Consider the following 26,030-nt stretch of genomic DNA (forward strand, 5'->3'; position numbering starts at 1 on the left):
TTTATTGAAAAATATCGAGCATGATGTTGTCATTCCAGAAGCTGTTGTCTCCAAAGAAAAGACAAAACCTACCACAATGAAGAAAGGTACTTTATTGCATGTTGTAATAATATCACACCTAACGTTAGCTAGCGAGCTAATGTTAGCTAGCTAATAGTATACTTTAACTTGAAATGAAAATTATTAATTGACAAAATTAAAAACGTGTAATATCTGAAAATGTAGCTAGCTAGACTATCTTGCCCATATACATGGATGGACATTTCTCCCTCTCTGTCACAGATGCCATGGTTGCCCTTAGTTTGAAGATGTAAGTCATGGTTGCCCTTAGTTTGAAGATGTAATTTGGAGACAGGTGTTTTATACAACAGCCTTCTGTGTTTTCTCTTTTTGTCTCACTTTGCATATTTGCAATCAAACGGCAGAATTGTATCCATATCCTTAGCTATCATTAACCAATTCCACCGGGCATTCTACTGATTTCAAAACAAGTCCGATTAAAAACTAAGCCATGAGGTCAAAGAGCTCTGAGATAGGATTGTGTCGAGGCACAAATCTGGGGAAGGGTACAAAAACATTTCTGCAGCATTGAACATCCCAAAGAACCCAGTGGCCTCCATCATTCTTAAATGGAAGAAGTTTGAAGACTCTTCCTAGAGCTGACTCTTCAGTAAAAGGCACATGACAGCCGGCTTGGAGTATGCCAAAAGGCACCTAAAGACTCTCAGACCATGAGAAACAAGATTCTCTGGTCTGATGAAACCAAGATTGAACTCTTCGACGATGAATGCCAAGCGTCACGTCTGGAGGAAACCTGGCAACCTTCCCAACGGTGAAGCCTTTACAACTGGACTACCGACGTTATCTGCCCGAGGGAGTTATCCGGCTGGCTCCTCTGTCGCAACGTTACCTGAACGCCCATCTTTGGTCCGCTAATCGTTAGCTGTCTTATCGGCTGCTATCTGAATAGACCTATCGGAATATATATTTTTTTATTTTATTTAATTTTTTCTTGGGCCTCTATAACTATATATATTGTTAGTGGAACCCCACTAATCCTACCGACGGAAACGCACGAGGTGGCTAAAAACAGACCTCCATCCTATGCTAGCTTGCTATCGATGGCCTGGCTAGCTGACTGAATCGCGGTGACCCCAACCAACCACACTACTCACTGGACCCTTTTGATCACTCGACTAAGCATGCCTCTCCTTAATGTCAATATGCCTTACCCATTGCTGTTCTGGTTAGTGTTTATTGGCTTATTTCACTGTAGAGCCTCTAGTCCTGCTCACTATACCTTATCCAACCCTATTAGTTCCACCACCCACACATGCGATGACATCTCCTGGTTTCAATGATGTTTCTAGAGACAATATCTCTCTCATCATCACTCAATAGCTATGTTTACCGCCACTATATTCACATCCTACCATACCTTTGTCTGTACATTATACCTTGAAGCTATTTTATCGCCCCCAGAAACCTCCTTTTACTCTCTGTTCCAGACGTTCTAGATGACCAATTCTTATTGCTTTTAGCCGTTCCCTTATCCTACTCCTCCTCTGTTCCTCTGGCGATGTAGAGGTGAATCCAGGCCCTGCAGTGCCTAGCTCCACTCCTATTCCCCAGGCGCTCTCTTTTGATGACTTCTGTAACTGTAATAGCCTTGGTTTCATGCATGTTAACATTAGAAGCCTCCTCCCTAAGTTTGTTCTATTCACTGCTTTAGCACACTCTGCCAACCCGGATGTTCTAGCTGTGTCTGAATCCTGGCTTAGGAAGACCACCAAAAATTCTGACATTTTCATCCCAAACTACAACATTTTCAGACAAGATAGAACTGCCAAAGGGGGCGGTGTTGCAATCTACTGCAAAGATAGCCTGCAGAGTTCTGTCCTACTATCCAGGTCTGTACCCAAACAATTTGAACTTCTACTTTTAAAAATCCACCTCTCTACAAACAAGTCTCTCACCGTTGTCGCCTGCTATAGACCACCCTCTGCCCCCAGCTGTGCTCTGGACCCCATATGTGAACTGATTGCCCCCCATCTATCTTCAGAGCTCGTGCTGCTAGGCGACCTAAACTGGAACATGCTTAACACCCCAGCCATCCTACAATCTAAGCTTGATGCCCTCAATCTCACACAAATTATCAATGAACCTACCAGGTATCTCCCCAAAGCCTTAAACACGCGCACCCTCATAGATATCATCCTAACCAACTTGCCCTCTAAATACACCTCTGCTGTCTTCAACCAAGATCTCAGCGATCACTGCCTCATTGCCTGCATCCGTAATGGGTCAGCGGTCAAACGACCTCCACTCATCACTGTCAAACGCTCCCTGAAACACTTCAGCGAGCAGGCCTTTCTAATCGACCTGGCCGGGGTATCCTGGAAGGATATTGATCTCATCCTGTCAGTAGAGGATGCCTGTTTTTTTTTTTAAATGCCTTCCTAACCATCTTAAATAAGCATGCCCCATTCAAGAAATTTAGAATCAGGAACAGATATAGCCCTTGGTTCTCCCCAGACCTGACTGCCCTTAACCAACACAAAAAACATCCTATGGCGTTCTGCATTAGCATCGAACAGCCCCCGTGATATGCAGCTGTTCAGGGAAGCTAGAAACCATTATACACAGGCGGTTAGAAAAGCCAAGGCTAGCTTTTTCAAGCAGAAATTTGCTTCCTGCAACACTAACTCAAAAAAGTTCTGGGACACTGTAAAGACCATGGAGAATAAGAACACCTCCTCCCAGCTGCCCACTGCACTGAAGATAGGAAACACTGTCACCACTGATAAATCCACTATAATTGAGAATTTCAATAAGCATTTCTCTACGGCTGGCCATGCTTTCCACCTGGCTACCCCTACCCCGGTCAACAGCACTGCACACCCCACAGCAACTCGCCCAAGCCTTCCCCATTTCTCCTTCTCCCAAATCCAGTCAGCTGATGTTCTGAAAGAGCTGCAAAATCTGGACCCCTACAAATCAGCCGGGCTAGACAATCTGGACCCTTTCTTTCTAAAATTATCTGCCAAAATTGTTGCCACCCCTATTACTAGCCTGTTCAACCTCTCTTTCGTGTCATCTGAGATTCCCAAAGATTGGAAAGCAGCTGCGGTCTTCCCCCCCCAGAGGGGGGGACACTCTTGACCCAAACTGCTACAGACCTATATCTATCCTACCCTGCCTTTCTAAGGTCTTCGAAAGCCAAGTCAACAAACAGATTACCGATCATTTCGAATCTCACCATACCTTCTCTGCTATGCAATCTGGTTTCAGAGCTGGTCATGGGTGCCATCGATAAGAAACATTACTGTGCAGCCGTATTCATTGATGTGTCCAAGGCTTTCGACTCTGTCAATCACCACATCCTCATCGGCAGACTCGACAGCCTTGGTTTCTGAAATGATTGCCTCGCCTGGTTCACCAACTACTTCTCTAATAGAGTTCAGTGTGTCAAATCGGAGGGTCTGCTGTCCGGACCTCTGGCAGTCTCTATGGGGGTGCCACAGGGTTCAATTCTTGGACCGACTCTCTTCTCTGTATACATCAATGATGTCGCTCTTGCTGCTGGTGAGTCTTTGATCCACCTCTACGCAGACGACACCATTCTGTATACTTCTGGCCCTTCTTTGGACACTGTGTTAACAACCCTCCAGGCAAGCTTCAATGCCATACAACTCTCCTTCCGTGGCCGCCAATTGCTCTTAAATACAACTAAAACTAAATGCATGCTCTTCAACCGATCGCTGCCTGCACCTGCCCGCCTGTCCAACATCACTACTCTGGACGGCTCTGACTTAGAATACGTGGACCATTACAAATACCTAGGTGTCTGGTTAGACTGTAAACTCTCATTCCAGACCCACATCAAACATCTCCAATCCAAAGTTAAATCTAAAATTGGCTTCCTATTTCGCAACAAAGCATCCTTCACTCATGCTGCCAAACATACCCTTGTAAAGCTGACTATCCTACCAATCCTCGACTTCGGCGATGTCATTTACAAAATAGCCTCCAGTACCCTACTCAACAAATTGGATGCAGTCTATCACAGTGCAATCCGTTTTGTCACCAAAGCCCCATATACTACCCACCATTGCGACCTGTACGCTCTCGTTGGCTGGCCCTCGCTTCATACTCATCGCCAAACCCACTGGCTCCATGTCATCTACAAGACCCTGCTAGGTAAAGTCCCCCCTTATCTCAGCTCGCTGGTCACCATAGCATCACCCACCTGTAGCACGCGCTCCAGCAGGTATATCTCTCTGGTCACCCCCAAAATCAATTATTTCTTTGGCCGCCTCTCCTTCCAGTTCTCTGCTGCCAATGACTGGAACGAACTACAAAAATCTCTGAAACTGGAAACACTTATCTCCCTCACTAGCTTTAAGCACCTTTGGCAGCTTTAAGCTGTCAGAGCAGCTCACAGATTACTCCACCTGTACATAGCCCACCTATAATTTAGCCCAAACAACTACCTCTTTCCCTACTGTATTTATTTTACTTATTTATTATTTTTGGTCCTTTTCACCCCATTATTTTTATTTCTACTTTGCACATTCTTCCACTGCACATCTACCATTCCAGTGTTTTACTTGCTATATTGTATTTACTTTGCCACCATGGCCTTTTTTTTTTGCCTTAACCTCCCTCATTTGCTCACATCGTATATAGACTTGTTTATACTGTATTATTGACTGTATGTTTGTTTTACTCCATGTGTAACTCTGTGTCGTTGTATGTGTCGAACTGCTTTGCTTTATCTTGGCCAGGTCGCAATTGTAAATGAGAACTTGTTCTCAACTTGCCTACCTGGTTAAATAAAGGTGAAATAAAAAAATACAAAATAAATAAAGCACGGTGGTGGCAGCATCATGCTGTGGGGACATTGTTTATTGGCAGGGACTGGGAGACTAATCAGGATCAAGGGAAAAATGAACGGAGCAAAGAACAGAGAGATCCTTGTTGAAACCCTGCTCCAGAGAGCTCAGGACCTCTACCTGTGGTAAAGGTTCACCTTCCAACAGGACAACGACCCAAAGCAAACAGCCAAGACAACACAAGAGTGGCTTTGGGACAAGTCTCTGAATGTCCTTGAGTGGCCCCGCCAGAGCCTGGACATGAACCCGATCAAACATCTCTGGAGAGAACTGAAAATAGCTGTTCAGCGACACTCCCCATCCAACCTGGCAGAGCTTGAGAGGATCTGCAGAGAAGAATGGGAGTAACTCCCCAACTACAGGTGTGCCAAGCTTGTACCGTCATACCCAAGAAGACTTGAGGCTGTAATCACGGCCAAAGGTGCTTCAACAAAGTACTGAGTAAAGGGTCTGAATACTTATTGTATGTAAATGTAATACTTATTTTTTTTCATAAAATGGCAACAATTTAAAAAAAAACAATTTTTGATTTGTAATTATGTGGTATTGTGTGTAGATTGATGAGGAAAAAAAACAATTTCATCAATTTTAGAAAACGGCTGTAACGTAAAAAAATTGTAAATAGTGAAGGGGTCTAAATGCTTTCCTAAGGAACTGTATACATTTCCCTTTAAAAGTTGTTCAGTGTGTGAAATTACGTGTTTGGTCTGTGTTCTTTGTTTCAGAGGTTGTTGTTTCCAAAGATAAAGCTAAAACAACAGCTGCCAAGAAAGGTAACAAATATAGTTGCTATGGGATTCACAATGCAACATTGAGTTGTATGAATACTGTATTTTGAATGATGAGCATATTTTGTATTCTCATTGTTTCAGAGCCTGTGGCAAAGGACAAATTAACTCCTACGAAGAAAGGTAACAACAACTTAGATCAAGTTATTTCATTTGATGAATTAACATATTCTAACTGTGGATATATTATGGTTTTAGAGCCTGCAATCTACAAAGAAAAAGTCAAGACAAGCACTACCAAGACAACCACAAGCACTTCCAAGAAAGGTAATATTGTATTTCACAGATGTTAACTTGAGTAGATGCTTACTATTAGTTGTAGTGAAATGCTTCTCACATGTCTTGTTTATCTCAGAACTTCGTGCTGCAAAAGCCAAAGCTGAATGGTCGCTTGTAAAGAATGGTATAGCGCTTCTTAATCCCAACTTGTCTTAATTAACTTTTTCAATCAAGGAGATTATTATTGGTATGCTTTATGAGTACATAATGTAATAAAAAATGTTTTTTTTTGCACCAGTTGTTTCAGAACCTGAGCCCCTAAAAGAGAAAGCCACTCCAAGAGTCCCCACTATGAGGAAAGGGAACCACACAAATGTAGTGGTGCCAATGGTAAAAGCCATGGCTAGAGTTGTCGCTATAAGACCCATCCATACACCAAAAGGTAACCAAACAGCAATGCAAAAGTTCATCAAACTAAATATAGATTATTTTCAGTTAGATACAATGACAATTGGAAACCTGCTGTTTAACTGTTCTAACATTTTATCTCCTGCAGTGACGGAGGAGAAGCTATCCAAAGAACCTGAGACAGGTAAAATGTATCCGTCGTAACGGTGTGTAGGGCAGAAACCGGCCATTAGAAATATTATACAAACAAGTATATCGTCTTTCATTTTTTAAATCTTGCATGTAATTTACTGAATAATAAATTAATCAAAACGTTTTCCATCACCAAAAGAGAAACCAAAAGCTGCAGAGAAAAAAGGTGTGAATAATTTGACTGTGATTTGAGTGGATTTATTTCCAGACATGTTATTTAGGTTTTCCTTTTAGAGTTGTTCAGTGGGTGAATGTAATTTTTTGGTCTGCGTTCTTTGTTTCAGAGGTTGTTGTTTCCAAAGATAAAGCTAAAACAACAGCTGCCAAGAAAGGTAAGGAATATAGTTGCTATGGGATTCACAATGCAACATTGAGTTGTATGAATACTGTATTTTGAATGATGAGCATATTTTGCATTTTCATTGTTTCAGAGCCTGTGGAAAAGGGCAAAATAACTCCTACAAAGAAAGGTAACTACAACTTAGATCAAGTTATTTAATTTGATGAATTAACATATATTCTAACGGTGGATATATTATGGTTTTAGAGCCTGCAATCTCCAAAGAAAAAGCCAAGACAAGCACTACCAAGACGACCACAAGCACTTCCAAGAAAGGTAATACTGTTTTTAACAAATGTTAACTTGAGTGGATGCTTACTATTAGTTGTAGTTAAAAGCTTGTGGTTTTGTAGTGCATTATTAATAAGTTAACTGCATGCTTGACTTTTATTGGAAAATATTGAGCATGATGTTTTCATTCCAGAAGCTGTGGTCTCCAAAGAAAAGACAAAACCTATCACAATGAAGAAAGGTACTTTATTGCATGTTGTAATAATATTACACCTAACATTAGCTAGCGAGCTAATGTTAGCTGGCTAATAGTATACTTTAACTTGAAATGAAAAGAACTTTCTGACAAAATGAGAAACGTGCAATATCTGAAAATGTAGCTAGCTAGACTATCTTACCCGTTTGTATACATGGATGGACGTTTCTCCCTCTCTGTCACGGATGCCATGGTTGCCCTTAGTTTGAAGATGTAATCCGGAGACAGGTGTTTATGCAACAGTCTTCTGTGTTCTCTTTTCAACTCCTTTTCCATATTTGCAATCAAACGGCAGAAATTTCTCCATATCCTTAGCCATCATACTCCAATTCCACCGGGCATTCCACTGATTTCAAAACTCGGTCCTCCAGAAAGTGGAGAGCAACACCTTTTCAATTCCACTTTGTGATATCTTTTGAAAAAAGCCGCGTTAGAAAGGATTACCTACACATACTGACCAGCTTCTGTTATAGACAGGAGCGTGCTACATGGCAGACCGATCCGAACTCATCTCTCGGCATGTCCAGCCCACCCATTATCTCAGCCAAACATGCCTAACAGGAAGGTTCCTATCTTTTTTCATGGCTAAACCAACTAGGCTCTTAATTAACAATTGTATTTGTATATACAGATGGCATACAAGTTTGTTATAAAGGCACATGAAAGTCCACATGATCCAGAAGGCATTTCTGCCAAAAAAACATTTAGATTTTTTTTTTAAAGTTTACATTCAAATGGCTCTCCTGTGAAGTAATGACGCGCAACTTACACCTAGGCACCGTTTATTTTATACACTGCCTTGGAAAGTATTCAGAACCCTTTACTTTTTTCCACATTTTCTTATGTTACAGCCTTGTTCAAAAATGTATTAAATAAATAAAAATCCTCAGCAATCTACACACAAAACCCTATAATGGCAGAGCTAAAACAGGTTGTTAGAAATTTAAGCAAATTTATAAAAATTTAAAAAACAGAAATACCTTATTTACATAAGTATTCAGACCCTTTACTATGAGACTTGAAGTTGAGCTCAGGTGCATCATGTTTCCATTGATCAGCCTTCCGATGTTTCTACAACTTCATTGGAGTCCACCTTTGGTAAATTAAATTGATTGGACATGATTTGAAGAGGCACACACCTGTCTATATAAGGTCCCACAGTTGACAGTGCATGTCAGAGCAAAAAACAAGCCATGAGGTCGAAGAGCTCCGAGATAGGATTGTGTTGAGGCTCCGATCTGGGGAAGGGTACGAAAACATTTCTGCAGCATTGAACGTCCCCAAGAACACAGCGGCCTCCATCATTCTTAAACGGAAGAAGTATGGAACCACCAAGACTCTTCCTAGAGCTGGTCGCCTGGCCAAACTGAGACATCTGGGGAGATGGGCCTTGGTCAGGGAGGTTAACAAGAACCCGATGGTCACTCTGATTGAGCTCTAGAGTTACAGTGGCGATGGGAGAATCTTCCAGAAGGACATGCATCTCGGCAGCACTCCACCAATCATACCTGTATGGTACAGTGGCCAGACTGAAGCCACTCTTCAGTAAAAGGCACATGACAGTTGCTTGTAGTTTGCCAAAAGGCACCTAAAGACTCCCAGACCATGAGAAACAAGATTTTCTGGTCTGATGAAACCAAGATTGAACTATTTGACCTGAATGCCAAGCGCCACATCTGGAGGAAACCTGGCACAATCCCTACGGTGAAGTACAGTGGTGGCAGCATCATGCTGTGGGGACGTTGATCAGCGGCAGGGACTGGGAAACTAGTCCTGATCGAGGGAAAGATGAACAGAGAAAAGTACAGAGTGATCCATGATGAAACTCTGCTCCAGAGCGCTCAGGACCTCCAACTGGTGTAAAGGTTCAACTTCCGACATTACAACGTCCCTAAACAAACTGCCAAGACAACATGAAGTGGCTTCATGACAAGTCTCTGAATGTCCATGAGTGGCCCCGCCAGAGCCCGGACATGAACCTGATCGAACATCTCTGGAGAGACCTGAAAATAGCTGTGCACCGACACTCCATCCAACCTGGCAGAGAAGAATGGGAGAAACTCCCCAACTACAGGTGTGCCAAGCTTGTAGAGTCATACCCAATAATCAAGGATGTAAACACTGCCAAAGGTGCTTCAACAAAGTACTAAGTAAAGGGTCTGAATACTTATGTAAATATGATACTACATTTCTTTTTAAATATAAATTGGCAACAAATTCTAACAACCTATTTTTGATTTGTCATTGTGGGGTATTGTGTGTAGATTGATGAGGGGGAAGAAATTATTTAATCAATTTTAGAATAAGCCTGTAACTTATTTAGTAAAATGTAGAAATAGTGAAGAGGTCAGAATTCTTTCCTTAGTCACTGTATACGTTTTCCTTTTAGAGTTGTTCAGTTGGTGAAATTAAGTTATTGGTCTGTGTTCTTTGTTTCAGAGGTTGTTGTTTCCAAAGATAAAGCTAAAACAACAGCTGCCAAGAAAGGTAACGAATATAGTTGCTATGGGATTCACAATGCAACATTGAGTTGTATGAATACTGTATTTTGAATGATGAGCATATTTTGTATTTTCATTGTTTCAGAGCCTGTGGAAAAGGGCAAAATAACTCCTACGAAGAAAGGTAACAACAACTTAGATCAAGTTATTTCATTTGATGAATTAAAATATATTCTAACTGTGGATATATTATGGTTTTAGAGCCTGCAATCTCCAAAGAAAAAGTCAAGACAAGCACTACCAAGACAACCACAAGCACTTCCAAGAAAGGTAATATTGTATTTCACAGATGTTAACTTGAGTAGATGCTTACTATTAGTTGTAGTGAAACGCTTCTCACATGTCTTGTTTATCTCAGCACTTCGTGCTGCAAAAGCCAAAGCTGAATGGTCGCTTGTAAAGAATGGTATAGCGCTTCTTAATCCCAACTTGTCTTAATTAACTTTTTTAATCAAGGTGATTATTACTGGTATGCTTTATGAGTACATAATGTAATAAAATAATTTGTCTCTGCACCAGTTGTTTCAGAACCTGAGCCCCTAAAAGAGAAAGCCACTCTGAGAGTCCCCACTATAAGGAAAGGGAACCACACAAATGTAGTGGTGCCAATGGTAAAAGCCATGGCTAGAGTTGTCGCTATAAGACCCATCCCTACAACAAAAGGTAACCAAACAGCAATGCAAAAGTTCATCAAATTAAATATAGATTATTTTCAGTTAGAAATCAATGACAATTGGAAACATGCTGTTTAACTGTTCTAACATTTTATATCCTGCAGTGACGGAGGAGAAGCTATCCAAAGAACCTGAGACAGGTAAAATGTATCCGTCGTAACGGTGTGTAGGGCAGAAACCGGCCAATAGAAATATTATACAAACAAGTATATCGTCTTTCATTTTTAAAATCTTGCATGTAATTTACTGGATAATAAATTAATCAAAATGTTTTCCATCACCGAAAGAGAAACCAAAAGCGGCAGAGAAAAAAGGTGTGAATAATTTGACTGTGATTTGAGTGGATTTATTTCCAGACATGTTATTTAGGTTTTCCTTTTAGAGTTGTTCAGTGGGTGAATGTAATTTTTTGGTCTGCATTCTTTGTTTCAGAGGTTGTTGTTTCCAAAGATAAAGCTAAAACAACAGCTGCCAAGAAAGGTAAGGAATATAGTTGCTATGGGATTCACAATGCAACATTGAGTTGTATGAATACTGTATTTTGAATGATGAGCATATTTTGCATTTTCATTGTTTCAGAGCCTGTGGAAAAGGGCAAAATAACTCCTACAAAGAAAGGTAACTACAACTTAGATCAAGTTATTTAATTTGATGAATTAACATATATTCTAACGGTGGATATATTATGGTTTTAGAGCCTGCAATCTCCAAAGAAAAAGCCAAGACAAGCACTACCAAGACGACCACAAGCACTTCCAAAAAAGGTAATACTGTTTTTCACAAATGTTAACTTGAGTAGATGCTTACTATCAGTTGTAGTTAAAAGCTTGTGGTTTTGTAGTGCATTATTAATAAGTTAACTGCATGCTTGACTTTTATTGGAAAATATTGAGCATGATGTTTTCATTCCAGAAGCTGTGGTCTCCAAAGAAAAGACAAAACCTATCACAATGAAGAAAGGTACTTTATTGCATGTTGTAATAATATTACACCTAACATTAGCTAGCGAGCTAATGTTAGCTGGCTAATAGTATACTTGAAATGAAAACAACTTTCTGACAAAATGAGAAACATGCCATATCTGAAAATGTAGCTAGCTAGACTATCATACCCGTCATATACATGGATGGACGTTTCTCCCTCTCTGTCACAGATGCCATGGTTGCCCTTAGTTTGAAGATGTAATCCGGAGACAGGTGTTTATGCAGCAGTCTTCTGTGTTCTCTTTTCAACTCCCTTTCCATATTTGCAATCAAATGGCAGAAATTTCTCCATATCCTTAGCCATCATACTTCAATTCCACCGGGCATTCCACTGATTTCAAAACTCGGTCCTCCAGAAAGTGGAGAGCAACACCTTTTCAATTCCACTTTGTGATATCTTTTGAAAAAAGCAGCGTTAGAAAGGATTACCTACACATACTGACCAGCTTCTGTTATAGACAGGAGCGTGCTACATGGCAGACCGATCCGAACTCATCTCTCGGCATGTCCAGCCCACCCATTATCTCAGCCAAACATGCATAACAGGAAGGTTCCTATCTTTTTTCATGGCTAAACCAACTAGGCTCTTAATTAACAATTGTATTTGTATTTACAGATGGCATACAAGTTTGTTATAAAGGCACATGAAAGTCCACATGATCCAGAAGGCATTTCTGCCAAAAAAACATATTTAGATTTTTTTTTTTAAGTGTACATTCAAATGGCTCTCCTGTGAAGTAATGACGCGCAACTTACGCCTAGGCACCGTTTATTTTATACACTGCCTTTGGAAAGTATTCAGACCCCTTGACCTTTTTCCACATTTTCTTACGTTACAGCTTTATTCAAAAAATGTATTAAATAAATGAAAATCCTCAGCAATCTACACACAAAACCCCATAATGGCAAAGCTAAAACAGGTTGTTAGAAATGCTAGCAAATTTTTTAAATCTAAATAACAGAAATACCTTATTTACATAAGTATTCAGACCCTTTGCTATGAGACTCGAAGTTGAGCTCAGGTGCATCATGTTTCCATTGATCAGCCTTCAGATGTTTCTACAACTTCATTGGAGTCCACCTTTGGTAAATTCAATTGATTGGACATGATTTGAAAAGGCACACACCTGTCTATATAAGGTCCCACAGTTGACTGTGCACGTCAGAGCAAAAAACAAGCCATGAGGTCGAAGAGCTCCGAGATAGGATTGTTTTGAGGCTCCGATCTGGGGAAGGGTACGAAAACATTTCTGCAGGATTGAACGTCCCCAAGAACACAGCGGCCTCCATCATTCTTAAATGGAAGAAGTATGGAACCACCAAGACTCTTCCTAGAGCTGGTCGCCTGGCCAAACTGAGACATCTGGGGAGATGGGCCTTGGTCAGGGAGGTGAACAAGAACCCGATGGTAACTCTGATTGAGCTCTAGAGTTACCGTGGCGAAGGGAGAACCTTCTAGAAGGACAACCATCTCGGCAGCACTCCACCAATCATACCTTTATGGTAGAGTGGCCAGACTGAAGTCACTCTTCAGTAAAAGGCCTATGACAGCTGCTTGTAGTTTGCCAAGAGGCACCTAAAGACTCCCAGACCATGAGAAACAAGATTCTCTGGTCTGATGAAACCAAGATTGAACTCTTTGACCTGAATGCCAAGCGTCACATCTGGAGGAAACCTGGCACCATCCCTACGGTGAAGCACGGTGGTGGCAGTATCATGCTGTGGGGACGTTGATCAGCGGCAGGGACTGGGAAACTAGTCCTGATCGAGGGAAAGATGAACAGAGAAAAGTACAGAGAGATCCATGATGAAACCCTACTCCAGAGTGCTCAGGACCTCCAACTGGTGTAAAGGTTCAACTTCCGACATTACAACATCCCTAAACAAACAGCCAAGACAACATGAAGTGGCTTCATGACAAGTCTCTGAATGTCGATGAGTGGCCGCGCCAGAGCCCGGACATGAACCTGATCGAACATCTCTGGAGAGACCTGAAAATAGCTGTGCACCGACACTCTCCATCCAACCTGGCAGAGAAGAATGGGAGAAACTCCCCAACTACAGCTGTGCCAAGCTTGTAGAGTCATACCCAAAAATCAAGGCTGTAAACACTGCCAAATATGCTTCAACAAAGTACTAAGTAAAGGGTCTGAATACTTATGTAAATGTGATATTACATTTCCTTTTTATATAAGTTGGCAACAAATTCTAAAAACCTAATTTTGATTTGTCATTGTGTGTAGACTGATGAGGGGGAAAAATAATTAAATCAATATTAGGATAAGCCTATAACTTAATTAGTCAAATGTGGAAATAGTGAAGAGGTCAGAATTATTTCCATAGTCACTGTATACTTTTTCCTTTCAGAGTTGTTCAGTTGGTGAAATTAAGTGTTTGGTCTGTGTTCTTTGTTTCAGAGGTTGTTGTTTCCAAAGATAAAGCTAAAACAACAGCTGCCAAGAAAGGTAACGAATATATTTAGTTGCTATGGGATTCACAACATAACATTGAGTTGTATGAATAATGTATTTTGAATGATGAGCATATTTTGTATTCTCATTGTTTCAGAGCCTGTGGCAAAGGACAAATTAACTCCTACGAAGAAAGGTAACAACAACTTAGATCAAGTTATTTCATTTGATGAATTAACATATTCTAACTGTGGATATATTATGGTTTTAGAGCCTGCAATCTACAAAGAAAAAGTCAAGACAAGCACTACCAAGACAACCACAAGCACTTCCAAGAAAGGTAAAATTGTATTTCACAGATGTTAACTTGAGTAGATGCTTACTATTAGTTGTAGTGAAATGCTTCTCACATGTCTTGTTTATCTCAGAACTTCGTGCTGCAAAAGCCAAAGCTGAATGGTCGCTTGTAAAGAATGGTATAGCGCTTCTTAATCCCAACTTGTCTTAATTAACTTTTTCAATCAAGGAGATTATTATTGGTATGCTTTATGAGTACATAATGTAATAAAAAATGTTTTTTTTGCACCAGTTGTTTCAGAACCTGAGCCCCTAAAAGAGAAAGCCACTCCAAGAGTCCCCACTATGAGGAAAGGGAACCACACAAATGTAGTGGTGCCAATGGTAAAAGCCATGGCTAGAGTTGTCGCTATAAGACCCATCCCTACACCAAAAGGTAACCAAACAGCAATGCAAAAGTTCATCAAACTAAATATAGATTATTTTCAGTTAGATACAATGACAATTGGAAACCTGCTGTTTAACTGTTCTAACATTTTATCTCCTGCAGTGACGGAGGAGAAGCTATCCAAAGAACCTGAGACAGGTAAAATGTATCCGTCGTAACGGTGTGTAGGGCAGAAACCGGCCATTAGAAATATTATACAAACAAGTATATCGTCTTTCATTTTTTAAATCTTGCATGTAATTTACTGAATAATAAATTAATCAAAACGTTTTCCATCACCAAAAGAGAAACCAAAAGCGGCAGAGAAAAAAGGTGTGAATAATTTGACCTTGTTTTGAGTGGATTTATTTCCAGACATGTTACATATGTTTTCCTTTTAGAGTTGTTCAGTGGGTGAAATTACGTGTTTGTTCTGTGTTCTTTGTTTCAGATGATGTTGTTTCCAAAGATAAAGCTAAAACAACAGCTGCCAAGAAAGGTAACAAATACGTTTAGTTGCAACACTGAGTTGTATGAATACTGTATTTTTAATGATGAATATATTTAGTTTTTTCATTGTTTCAGGGCCTGTGGAAAAGGACCAAATAACTCCTACAAAGAAAGGTAACAACAACTTAGATCAAGTTATTTAATTTGATGAATTAACATATATTCTAACTGTGGATATATTATGGTTTTAGAGCCTGCAATCTCCAAAGAAAAAGCCAAGACAAGCACTACCAAGACAACCACAAGCACTTCCAAAAAAGGTAATACTGTTTTTCACAAATGTTAACTTGAGTAGATGCTTACTATTAGTTGTAGTTAAAAGCTTGTGGTTTCGTAGTGCATTATTATTAACATAACTGCATGCTTGACTTTTATTGGAAAATATTGAGCATGATGTTGTCATTCCAAGAAGCTGTTGTCTCCAAAGAAAAGACAAAACCTACCACAATGAAGAAAGGTACTTTATTGCATGTTGTAATAATATTACACCTAACGTTAGCTAGCGAGCTAATGTTCGCTAGCTAATAGTATACTTTAACTTGAAATGAAAATAACTTTCTGACAAAATGAGAAAATGTAGCTAGCTAGACTATCTTACCCGTCGTATACATGGATGGACGTTTCTCGCTCTCTGTCACGGATGCCATGGTTGCCCTTAGTTTGAAGATGTAATCCGGAGAAAGGTGTTTTATGCAACAGTCTTCTGTGTTCTCTTTTCAACTCCCTTCCCATTTTTCAACTCCATTTCAAACGGCAGAAATTTCTCCATATCCTTAGCCATCATACTCCAATTCCACCGGGCATTCCACTGATTTCAAAACTCGGTCCTCCAGAAAGTGGAGAGCAACACCTTTTCAATTCCATTTTGTGATATCTTTTGAAAAAATACGCGTTAGGAAGGATTACCTACACATACTGACCAGCTTCTGTTATAGACAGGAGCGTGCTACATGGCAGACCGATCCAAACTCATCTCTCGGCATGTCCAGCCCACCCATTATCTCAGCCAAACATGCCTAACAGGAAGGTTCCTATCTTTTTTCATGGCTAAACCAACTAGGCTCTTAATTAACAATTGTAATTGTATTTACAGATGGCATACAAGTTTGTTATAAAGGCACATGAAAGTCCACATGATCCAGAAGGCATTTCTGCCAAAAAACATATTTAGATTATTTTTTTAAAGTTTACAATCAAATGGCTCTCCTGTGAAGTAATGACGCGCAACTTACACCTAGGCACCGTTTATTTTATACACTGCATTGGAAAGTATTCAGACCCCTTTACTTTTTTCCACATTTTCTTATGTTACAGCCTTGTTCAAAAATGTATTAAATAAATAAAAATCCTCAGCAATCTACACACAAAACCCCATAATGGCAGAGCTAAAACAGGTTGTTAGAAATTTAAGCAAATTTATATAAAAAAAAACAGAAATACCTTATTTACATAAGTATTCAGACCCTTTGCTATGAGACTTGAAGTTGAGCTCAGGTGCTACATGTTTCCATTGATTAGCCTTCAGATGTTTCTACAACTTCATTGGAGTCCACCTTTGGTAAATTCAGAGTTGTTCAGTTGGTGAAATTACGTGTTTGGTCTGTGTTCTTTGTTTTAGAGGTTGCTGTTTCCAAAGATAAAGCTAAAACAACAGCTGCCAAGAAAGATAATGAATATAGTTGCTATGGGATTCACAATGCAACATTGAGTTATATGAATACTGTATTTTGAATGATGAGCATATTTTGTATTTTCATTGTTTCAGAGCCTGTGGGAAAGGACAAAATAACTCCTACGAAGAAAGGTAACAACAACTTAGATCAAGTTATTTCATTTGATGAATAAACATATATTCTAACTGTGGATATATTATGGTTTTAGAGCCTGCAATCTCCAAAGAAAAAGTGAAGACAAACACTACCAAGACGACCACAAGCACTTCCAAGAAAGGTAATATTGTATTTCACAAATGTTAACTTGAGTAAATGCTTACTATTAGTTGTAGTGAAACACATCTCACATGTCTTGTTTATCTCAGAACTTCGTGCTGCAAAAGCCAAAGCTGAATGGTCGCTTGTAAAGAATGGTATAGCGCTTCTTAATCCCAATTTGGCATAATTAACTTTTTCAATCAAGGAGATTATTATTGGTATGCTTTATGAGTACATAATGTAATAAAAAATGTTTTTTTTGCACCAGTTGTTTCAGAACCTGAGCCCCTAAAAGAGAAAGCCACTCCGAGAGTCCCCACTATGAGGAAAGGGAACCACACAAATGTAGTGGTGCCAATGGTAAAAGCCATGGCTAGAGTTGTCGCTATGAGACCCATCCCTACAACCAAAGGTAACCAAACATCAATGCAAAAGTTCATCAAACTAAATATAGATTATTTTCAGTTAGATACAATGACAATTGGAAACATGCTGTTTAACTGTTCTAACACTTTTATCTCCTGCAGTGACGGAGGAGAAGCTATCCAAAGAACCTGAGACAGGTAAAATGTATCCGTCGTAACGGTGTGTAGGGCAGAAACTCAGCATTAACAGTATTTTACAAACAGTATATAATCTTTCATTATTTTTCTTTTGAATGCAATTTACTGAACACTAACTTAATCAAAACGTTTTCCATCAGCAAAAGAGAAACCAAAAGCGGCAGAGAAAAAAGGTGTTAAAGGAATTTAATTGCTCTAACACCCAATTAAAATTAAACACTCTGTCAATTCATAAGGATTTGTAAGACCCTTATGCTATAATAATGGACAGAGCCCAGTCTTAAAGTCAATCAGCAGAGTTTATTCATGAGAGTACTGAACACGATACAGGTTACCACAGGTTATGAACTGAAAATGACGTCATTAGTTCCAGTACCAACCCGTCTCTTCTCCCACCCTGGTACAAAGGCAGTATCTCAAGCCTTCCCACATCCGTCTCCTTACCAATTTAATATAATTTATGAGCCAAGGTCTTCTCGTGTAGATAAGAATTCTAGCCAGTCTGAAGATATCGTTCATTCATTTCTACCAAGGAACAGACAGTCATTGTTCTAACTCTTGACCACATATACACACATTATATTCAGCACTGGGATCAAGAAAGAAAACTCATACATATACAGCAACATAATAGTATTCTGGTTAGTACATATACAGTAACATAATAGTATTCTGATTAGTCAGTCCTGATTGAAATGTATACATAATTAGTCATCATTGATAAAAATTCCCTTAACAAAAGGTAAGAATGATTTGACTGTGTTTTGAGTGGATCAACTCATGTCCTGCCAGCTGAGTCAAACAGGTTAACACTTCAAACAGTAGAGTGTTAAACATGTGACCTACAGCAGTTAATCAGTTCTCTCCCATGATGTACGTAATGGTGATTCAACCCTGAAGGATGACTCCTATTAGCGGAGTGGGAGCTCTGCTTTGTACACAATATATAATATCTCACTATTTTACTGATGGTAGCTATTTATTTTGATTACTGTATAGTATGCATTTTTATTGACACAGTCCTTCAGAACGATGCTGCAACATCTGTAATACATCCAGTATTTCTTCCTTCTATTGTTTGATGTTAATAAGATTGTGCTGTTCACATTCCCATGTTGGTGATAACCGTTATCACATACACAAGCCTCCATCATGTTACTATAGCAACCCCCAGAGAAGCCCATAACGTGGTCATCACTAGTTTCTATATCCACAAAGTCATAACCCTGTCCATTTCATCAATTGATCTTCTTAACATATGATTTTAAACCTATTCCTAACCTTAACCACACTGCTAACCTTATGCCTAACCCTAACCTTAAATAAAGACCAGAAAACACATTTTGGACTTTGTGGCAGTGGAATCTGACTTTGTGGCTATAGAAGCTAGTGAAAACCCCATAACATGGATATGTTTAATTATTTTATATTTGTGCTTTATTTAACTAGGCAAGTCAGTTAAGAACAAAATCTTATTTACAATGACATCCTACGAACAGTGGGTTAACTGCCATGTTCAGGGGCAGGACATTTTAAACTTGTAACAACTTGTAGACATGTATTTGATGTTTATAAAAGCGTCTGATGTTTGTAATTCCCACTTTGCATTTTCAAACAGGATTTTCCCTTGTAAAAATGTATCAACCCCTACAAAAAAGTCCATTAATAATAATAATTCACATTTCCTGTTGCTGCAGAATTATTTTCCTGCTCTAGCAAACTGGCTCAAATTAACATGCTACATTTGTACTGTTCCCGAGTGGCGCAGCGGTCTAAGGCACCGTGTCTCAGTGCAAGAAGCGCCACTGCTGTCCTTGGTTTGAATCCAGGCTGCATCACATCTGGCTGGGATTGGGAGTCCCATAGTGCGGTCCGGGTTTGGCCGGTGTAGGCCGTCATTGTAAATAAGAATTGATTTGCCGAGTTAAATAAAGGTTACACACACATATTAAAACACATGATACATTGTCTTCATATTCTGAGGAGCATGGGGCAATCAGGTTAGTGCAGGCTGGAATCTGTCATATGGGCTTCCTGACTGTTAACACTCTCCTGACTAGTTATATGTAGAGTTCAAGTTTTAATAACCTGGCAGTTCTTCTCAGTCTGCATTCAACATATGTTCTGCTCCACCCACCCCAACGCCTCGTTTCCTCCCTGTTTCTAGACCATTACAGTGGGATCCTTCTCTATATCGCCTGTGGTGTGTCTGCATGGTAGAGCAAAGTGGTGTTTTATTTAGCTGGGTAATGTGTTTGGAAAAACAACATTCAGATGTAATTCCCTTCAAGGACTTGAACCCTAAAATAAAACACAAACACTGGCACATCTGTGTTAACAAAACAAATATGGTTAACAATATATGGGTCGTTTCACGAAATGAGTGCCCTTTGATATTGATATTAAGAGAAATTGTACGCACACATTGGATTTTAAAAGCCTGGTATATTAAATTAAGTTCCCTTTCATATAGACCACATGGAAAATTCAATAAATCTGTTTGTGTTATATGAATAAAGACATGTTAAAGTGCCAAAATTCAGCATTTTGACCTGTCCCTCCATGCATCCTCTGTGATTTCTAGGAAGATTTAAAGTTATTTTCTTTAAAATAACTATCCCTCATTTTAAGGTCAACCCTGTTACGTGAACTGAACTCCTTTTTGAAATAATTTTTCAAAGAGACATTCAACATCTAGTCAAATCAAAGTGTAAAATCTGGTGAGCAGGTTCTACTCTTTTTGGCTGACATTGAATATCCCTTTGAGCATGGTGAAGTTATTAATTACACTATAGATGGTGTATCAATACACCCAGACACTACAAAGATACAGGCGTCATTCCTAACTCAGTTACCGGAGAGTAAGGAAAGGGATTTCACCATGAGGCCAATGGTGACTTTAAAACAGTTAGAGAGTTTAATGGCTGTGATAGGAGTAAATGGAGGATGAATCAACAATCTTGGAGTTACTACACAATACTAACCTAAATGACAGAGTGAAAAGAAGTAAGCCTGTACAGAATACATATATTCCATAACATGCATTATATTTGCAATAAGGCACTAAAGTAAAACTGCAAAAAATGTGGCAAAGAAATAAACTTTATTTCCTGAATACAAAGCGTTATGTTTGGGGCAAATCCAACACAGCACATCACTCTTCATATTTTCAAGCATAGTGGTGGCTGCATCATGTTATGGGTATTCTTGTCATCGGCAAGGACTAGGGAGTTTTTTTTTAGGATAAAAACAAATGGAATAGAGCTAAGCACAGTCAAAATCATAAAGGAAAAGATTTTACCAAGGCACTCTTCATATAATTAATTCAAATGCCTTTATTAGTATGGCATGTTCAATAGAAACAATGTTTTTTTTAAACCGACGCGTTTCGGCTACATGGCCTTCGTCAGGGAGTACTCAAAATTGATTAAAAAAAACTAATTTAAAAAATACATGTCATTGACTTAATCTTTCTGGGTAAGTCTTGGAGAGTACTCCCTGATGAAGGCCATGTAGTCGAAACGCGTCGGTTTCAAAAAACTTTGTTTCTATTGAACATGCCATACTAATAAAGGCATTTAAATTAATTATATGAAGAGTGCCTTGGTCCTCCTTTCTTTTTGATTACCAATTTACCCCTTTTACCAAAGAGCACCTTCTATCTACCAAAATGTACTATTGTGTACCTTAGTAGCGCTTCCCTTCCTCCTCTTTCTACTAGAAAAGCTTTTACAGTTTTGACTCAAATCGTCTTGAAAATCTATGGCTGACTAGCAATTTGACAGAGCTTCAAGAATAATGTGCAAATATTTGCACAATCCAGGTGTGCAACAATCTCCAAGACTTACCCAGAAAGATTAAGTCAATGACATGTATTGATTTTTTTTAAATTCAGGCTGTAACACAACAAAACATGGAATAAGTCAAGAGGTATGAATACTTTCTGAAGGCACTGTAGTATTGTACTATAGTACTGTACTATAGTACGGTACTGTACTATAGTGTTTTTTTTAGATCTTGTGATGGGAAAAAGTGTTTTTTTATTAAGTTGAACATGTGCTCTTTATTACAGAATATTAAAACTAGGTGAAATTTTAAAAAATCAAGTTACATTACTCAAGACACTTCATTTGCTCTAATTTGTATATATTGATGATAGGCCTACAGTAGGGTGAAATAGGGTATTTTCTGGATATTACGTATCCTTTTGCATAACCAATGCATCTATTTTCATTTGTATGAATAACAGATTTTAACGGTTTATCTCCCTTGTGTAGTTCCAAACAAAGAATCTGGTAGCTTTGTGAGATTCTCAAGAGTTTGCCTTTAACCATAAAAAAACACACTTCACATTTTATCCTAGCTTTACTCTGGGGTAATTTAGACCAACCAAGATACACTTTAAAGGCCCTTTACAAATTCAACTTGAATTATTGTTTTGTAGAGCTTCGTGCTGAAACGTATTTTGTGAATGATCAGGGTAGCCTAGTGGTTAGAGCGTTGGATTAGTAACCGGAAGGTTCAAACCCCCGAGCTGACAAGGTACAAATCTGTCGTTCTGCCCCTGAACAGGCAGTTAACCAACTGTTCCTAGGCCGTCATTGAAAATAAGAATTTGTTCTTAACTGACTTGCCTAGTTAAATAAAGGTAAAATAAAATAAAATAAAAAACATGCTGGTGATATTGTAGAATGTTGTGTAGGCAAGACCGGTAGCTATGAAGGAGATTTGCATTTGTGGCCTTTGATTGGATTCTTATTGGGGTCAAAACCCAGATTCCTACTGTATGTCTTACAGGACTGCAGACAACACTGAACCTGATTTATACGTTTCCACACAAGGATATGAAAATATGAGTAGAGTATGTGTAATATAATCTTCATCCAGTTTTAAAAGAGACAAGAATCTATTTGGGTTTGTAACATAGATTGACCTGAATGACTGCTAAGATGTTCATGCTTCTACTGTTTGATGTGTAAACCTTCCAGCTAGATAAGAGGAATACATACCACTCATATACATTTTTCCCCCTTCTTGCATGAGAAGAAGACAAGGTAAAGGATGTGAAGACATCAGATGGTGAGTTCGATTCATATAACAATATGCAAATACATTGCTCTAGTATGAATTGAATAGATGCTGCTATTGAATAAAAAAAGGATTAGGTTTGATCAAACTTAGCTACCATAGCAGTGTCTTTGCAGTATGTCTGTTTACACAACTACAAACAGCTTCTCCTTTTTTTCCCAATTGAGTGATAAGATATTGCAGTCCTTGCTTGACTATGCCTCATCCTCTGACTAATGGGTATTTGAGATGGGCTCCAGCCTTTTACTACACGGGCCAACAGCACTAGATTCCAATAATGAACTAGGCTGAATAGAAGTCAAATCTGGTATTGACCATTTGAAATGTAGCCTATCGCAAAGTGTGGCTGGAGAACACTTTTAATCAATAAACCTGAGGCAAATGGCTCAATTTAAGTATTAATCACCCCCGGCCAACTAGAGTGATCAATCAACAGATTGTGGTGCAGCATTGAGTTTGTTCTGTGTTATTTCAGTCCTTCCTTGACATACTGTATGTGTGGAAGCACTAGCACTGTTTAGTGTATGCATAGTTCATTTCTCAAGTTTGGTAGACAGGAAGTGTTATAAACCCGATTTTATACACAGATTGACTTATCGTTGGTCATTAAATTGGTTAAATGCTTTTTGCAAACGATTTGTTCCCATTAAAACTAATTCAAAGCTGTTTAGATAATTAAAGTTGAATAATGCATTCTTACTGAATAATGTAGTTGGTGCAAAAGCTTTATCCCAGCGTATATAGTACTAAATGCTCCCTCAACCTGGTACTAAGGTTATCGTAAAAGTACTTTGGTTTATTTTGTCTTGTAGCCAAAGCTGAAACCACACTCTCTGTGAAGACAGCCCAGCCCACTCAACCACGTAAGTAAACAGAAAACTAAATCAAAACCATAGGGACCATATTCAATCAATCGCTGAGCAAGAAATCTTGTTTGTATTGATAACTAGGTCAGTTTTTTCTTTTTTTTACAGAAATGTGTATATATAGGACTTAATGAATTATTTATTTGCCTAAAACTTGAGTAGATAAGAGTGAGTGGTTTCAAGGTTTTGAATACATTTGTCATGCTAAATAGCCATCAATTGTCTTTTTATTTATTCATTGTTTTGTCCATGGATCCTTGTCCATGGATCAGCCTTGTGAATGTCATGTTCTTTATGACTGGACACTCTCTTTTCCTCTGTTAGTGTCCTGTAAAGCTGCACATTTTTTTTGTGAATAGTATATCGTGCATAATAATATATTATGATAGTGATTGGTTGATTACATGCCAGCATCAGTTATCTTTCTCATGCTTAATCAACACAAAACACTAGTTGACAACTGGAAATTGGATCTGTCAAATGGCATAGTTTTAGACAAAGGCCAGGCAGAATGACTTTGTTTACTAGGCAGATCAGTTCTGAATAAGCGTTCCTATGATTCCCTTTCACATCACTTATTATATACATTGGTTGGGAAAAATTCACAACCCTTGAAAAATGAAACCAGTCACTCGTAACATGATTAGAGCTTAAATTTATGCATGGTAAAACTGCAATTACAGCTATGTCACTTTGTGTTAGTTTGAAGAGAATACGATTGAGATTATAAGCAGAGTTTGAAGAACGGGTGAAATGGCATGTAGAAAAATGTATTTTTCTCCTCTCACAGATAAAGCTGAGAAGACTGAGAAGAAAGCTGTGAAGGAGGCTAAAGGTACGTCGGCTCAAAGTATCAAATAACTCTTATTACTGGTACCTTTCCTCATAAATGGTTGATACATTACTATTGATCTCCATTGATTATTTATGCTTGATGATTTTCCCCGCCTCTGATTTCAGAGAAAGAAGTGAAGCCTCCTGGTATAGCAAGTGAGTAAATACCAATGCCTTGTGTCTGTGCTTCAAATAAGAGATAGGGATGTAGCAGTGGGTGCTGTTAGATTTAGTGCAGCCATGTTCACTAGGCCCCACATGGTGGTGCTCTGTCTAACCCAATGATTTTTTTGGTTGTCTGCTGCACTGACTATTGAGGATTATCTCAATGTGTGATCCTGCACTAGTAAAATCTAAATGTAATGTGTAAAAACATTTACTGCTACAGTGTTCTGGAAGGTGGAATCGTATGATTTGTAGCATTTTTTAAAAAATAACTGCATATTTATACCTCATTTATGCAACTGATATCGCCTTGATAATAACCAATATGATCTGAATTAATTACTGTTTCCCTTGCAATTTTCCATTAAAATTATTATATGTTTCCAGAGATTGGGGCAGAATCTTCTTTAGCTCCTATTCATGACTAAGGTAGTAGCTATACCTTCCCCTTCACTGGCCAACACAATAAAACTAGGATTCAATGACTCTTTGCTGATATTGCTCTCTGGGGGGTTTTGGGGAGTAAATGAACCATGTTAATTGTTCACGGAGAAACATTTAGTTATTTAAATAGATTATTCCTAGTGATAAATGGTAACAACACTTATTGGATTGATTTAAGTTAAAGCCAGAAGCTTCAAAGACATTAGGGTGATGTTCTATTGACTGAACTTGTGGAGTCTTGATATTCTAGTCCCATCTCTTCCTTACCCATATTCCCAGTCACTCTCTCCTCACGTCCTGTGTGATTTGTCTCACAGTGAAGGGACATCAAGCAATACTCAATCACTATCCTCAATATGATGACTATCTACTGTATGTATTACATTAAGGCAAAAGTGATTTACATGTCTTTTGAGACCTGAGCTGCAATTACTTCATTTGAAATAAGGGTTGTAGTCATGCTTGTGTTCACCGCCATGGCCTTCCCACTCTCTGCACTTAAAGTCAGTTAAACATAGTAAGTATACTCTAACTCTTCTCTCTAAAGTAACTGTTGATGCATAAAAAAACAATCTTAATGTACACTGCTCAAAAAAATAAAGGGAACACTAAAATAACACATCCTAGATCTGAATGAATAAAATATTTTTATTAAATAATTGTTTCTTTACATAGTTGAATGTGCTGAAATCACACAAAAATGATCAATGGAAATCAAATTTATCAACGCATGGAGGTCTGGATTTGGAGTCACACTCAAAATTAAAGTAGAAAACCACACTACAGGCTGATCCAACTTTGATGTAATGTCCTTAAAACAAGTCAAAATGAGGCTCAGTAGTGTGTGTGGCCTCCACGTGCCTGTATGACCTCCCTACAACGCCTGGGCATGCTCCTAATGAGGTGGCGGATGGTCTCCTGAGGGATCTCCTCCCAGACCTGGACTAAAGCATCCGCCAACTCCTGGACAGTCTGTGGTGCAATGTGGCGTTGGTGGATGGAGCGAG

General features: G+C 38.8%; 1 protein-coding gene across 18 annotated transcripts in view; it reads left to right on the forward strand.

The window, feature by feature from the left end:
* The window catches only part of LOC110529565 (proteoglycan 4), an 84,715-nt gene that overhangs the window by 53,316 nt on the left and 5,369 nt on the right, over positions 1-26,030 (forward strand). For all 18 annotated transcript variants that reach the window (XM_036984996.1, XM_036984982.1, XM_036984986.1 and 15 more), the window contains 41 exons: positions 39-86; positions 5,621-5,668; positions 5,768-5,806; positions 5,882-5,950; positions 6,201-6,344; positions 6,459-6,494; positions 6,642-6,668; positions 6,787-6,834; positions 6,934-6,972; positions 7,050-7,118; positions 7,267-7,314; positions 9,769-9,816; positions 9,916-9,954; positions 10,032-10,100; positions 10,350-10,493; positions 10,609-10,644; positions 10,792-10,818; positions 10,937-10,984; positions 11,084-11,122; positions 11,200-11,268; positions 11,417-11,464; positions 13,905-13,952; positions 14,056-14,094; positions 14,170-14,238; positions 14,327-14,374; positions 14,488-14,631; positions 14,746-14,781; positions 14,929-14,955; positions 15,074-15,121; positions 15,208-15,246; positions 15,324-15,392; positions 15,542-15,589; positions 16,751-16,798; positions 16,898-16,936; positions 17,014-17,082; positions 17,332-17,475; positions 17,591-17,626; positions 22,673-22,705; positions 23,527-23,577; positions 24,371-24,415; positions 24,541-24,570. In XM_036984996.1, the coding sequence (XP_036840891.1) occupies positions 39-86; positions 5,621-5,668; positions 5,768-5,806; positions 5,882-5,950; positions 6,201-6,344; positions 6,459-6,494; positions 6,642-6,668; positions 6,787-6,834; positions 6,934-6,972; positions 7,050-7,118; positions 7,267-7,314; positions 9,769-9,816; positions 9,916-9,954; positions 10,032-10,100; positions 10,350-10,493; positions 10,609-10,644; positions 10,792-10,818; positions 10,937-10,984; positions 11,084-11,122; positions 11,200-11,268; positions 11,417-11,464; positions 13,905-13,952; positions 14,056-14,094; positions 14,170-14,238; positions 14,327-14,374; positions 14,488-14,631; positions 14,746-14,781; positions 14,929-14,955; positions 15,074-15,121; positions 15,208-15,246; positions 15,324-15,392; positions 15,542-15,589; positions 16,751-16,798; positions 16,898-16,936; positions 17,014-17,082; positions 17,332-17,475; positions 17,591-17,626; positions 22,673-22,705; positions 23,527-23,577; positions 24,371-24,415; positions 24,541-24,570 (2,292 nt within the window). The remainder of the gene's footprint in view (positions 1-38; positions 87-5,620; positions 5,669-5,767; positions 5,807-5,881; positions 5,951-6,200; positions 6,345-6,458; positions 6,495-6,641; positions 6,669-6,786; positions 6,835-6,933; positions 6,973-7,049; positions 7,119-7,266; positions 7,315-9,768; positions 9,817-9,915; positions 9,955-10,031; positions 10,101-10,349; positions 10,494-10,608; positions 10,645-10,791; positions 10,819-10,936; positions 10,985-11,083; positions 11,123-11,199; positions 11,269-11,416; positions 11,465-13,904; positions 13,953-14,055; positions 14,095-14,169; positions 14,239-14,326; positions 14,375-14,487; positions 14,632-14,745; positions 14,782-14,928; positions 14,956-15,073; positions 15,122-15,207; positions 15,247-15,323; positions 15,393-15,541; positions 15,590-16,750; positions 16,799-16,897; positions 16,937-17,013; positions 17,083-17,331; positions 17,476-17,590; positions 17,627-22,672; positions 22,706-23,526; positions 23,578-24,370; positions 24,416-24,540; positions 24,571-26,030) is intronic.

Source organism: Oncorhynchus mykiss, chromosome 8 (genome assembly GCF_013265735.2).
Source record: "Oncorhynchus mykiss isolate Arlee chromosome 8, USDA_OmykA_1.1, whole genome shotgun sequence".
In the NCBI taxonomy this organism is placed as follows: domain Eukaryota; kingdom Metazoa; phylum Chordata; class Actinopteri; order Salmoniformes; family Salmonidae; genus Oncorhynchus; species Oncorhynchus mykiss.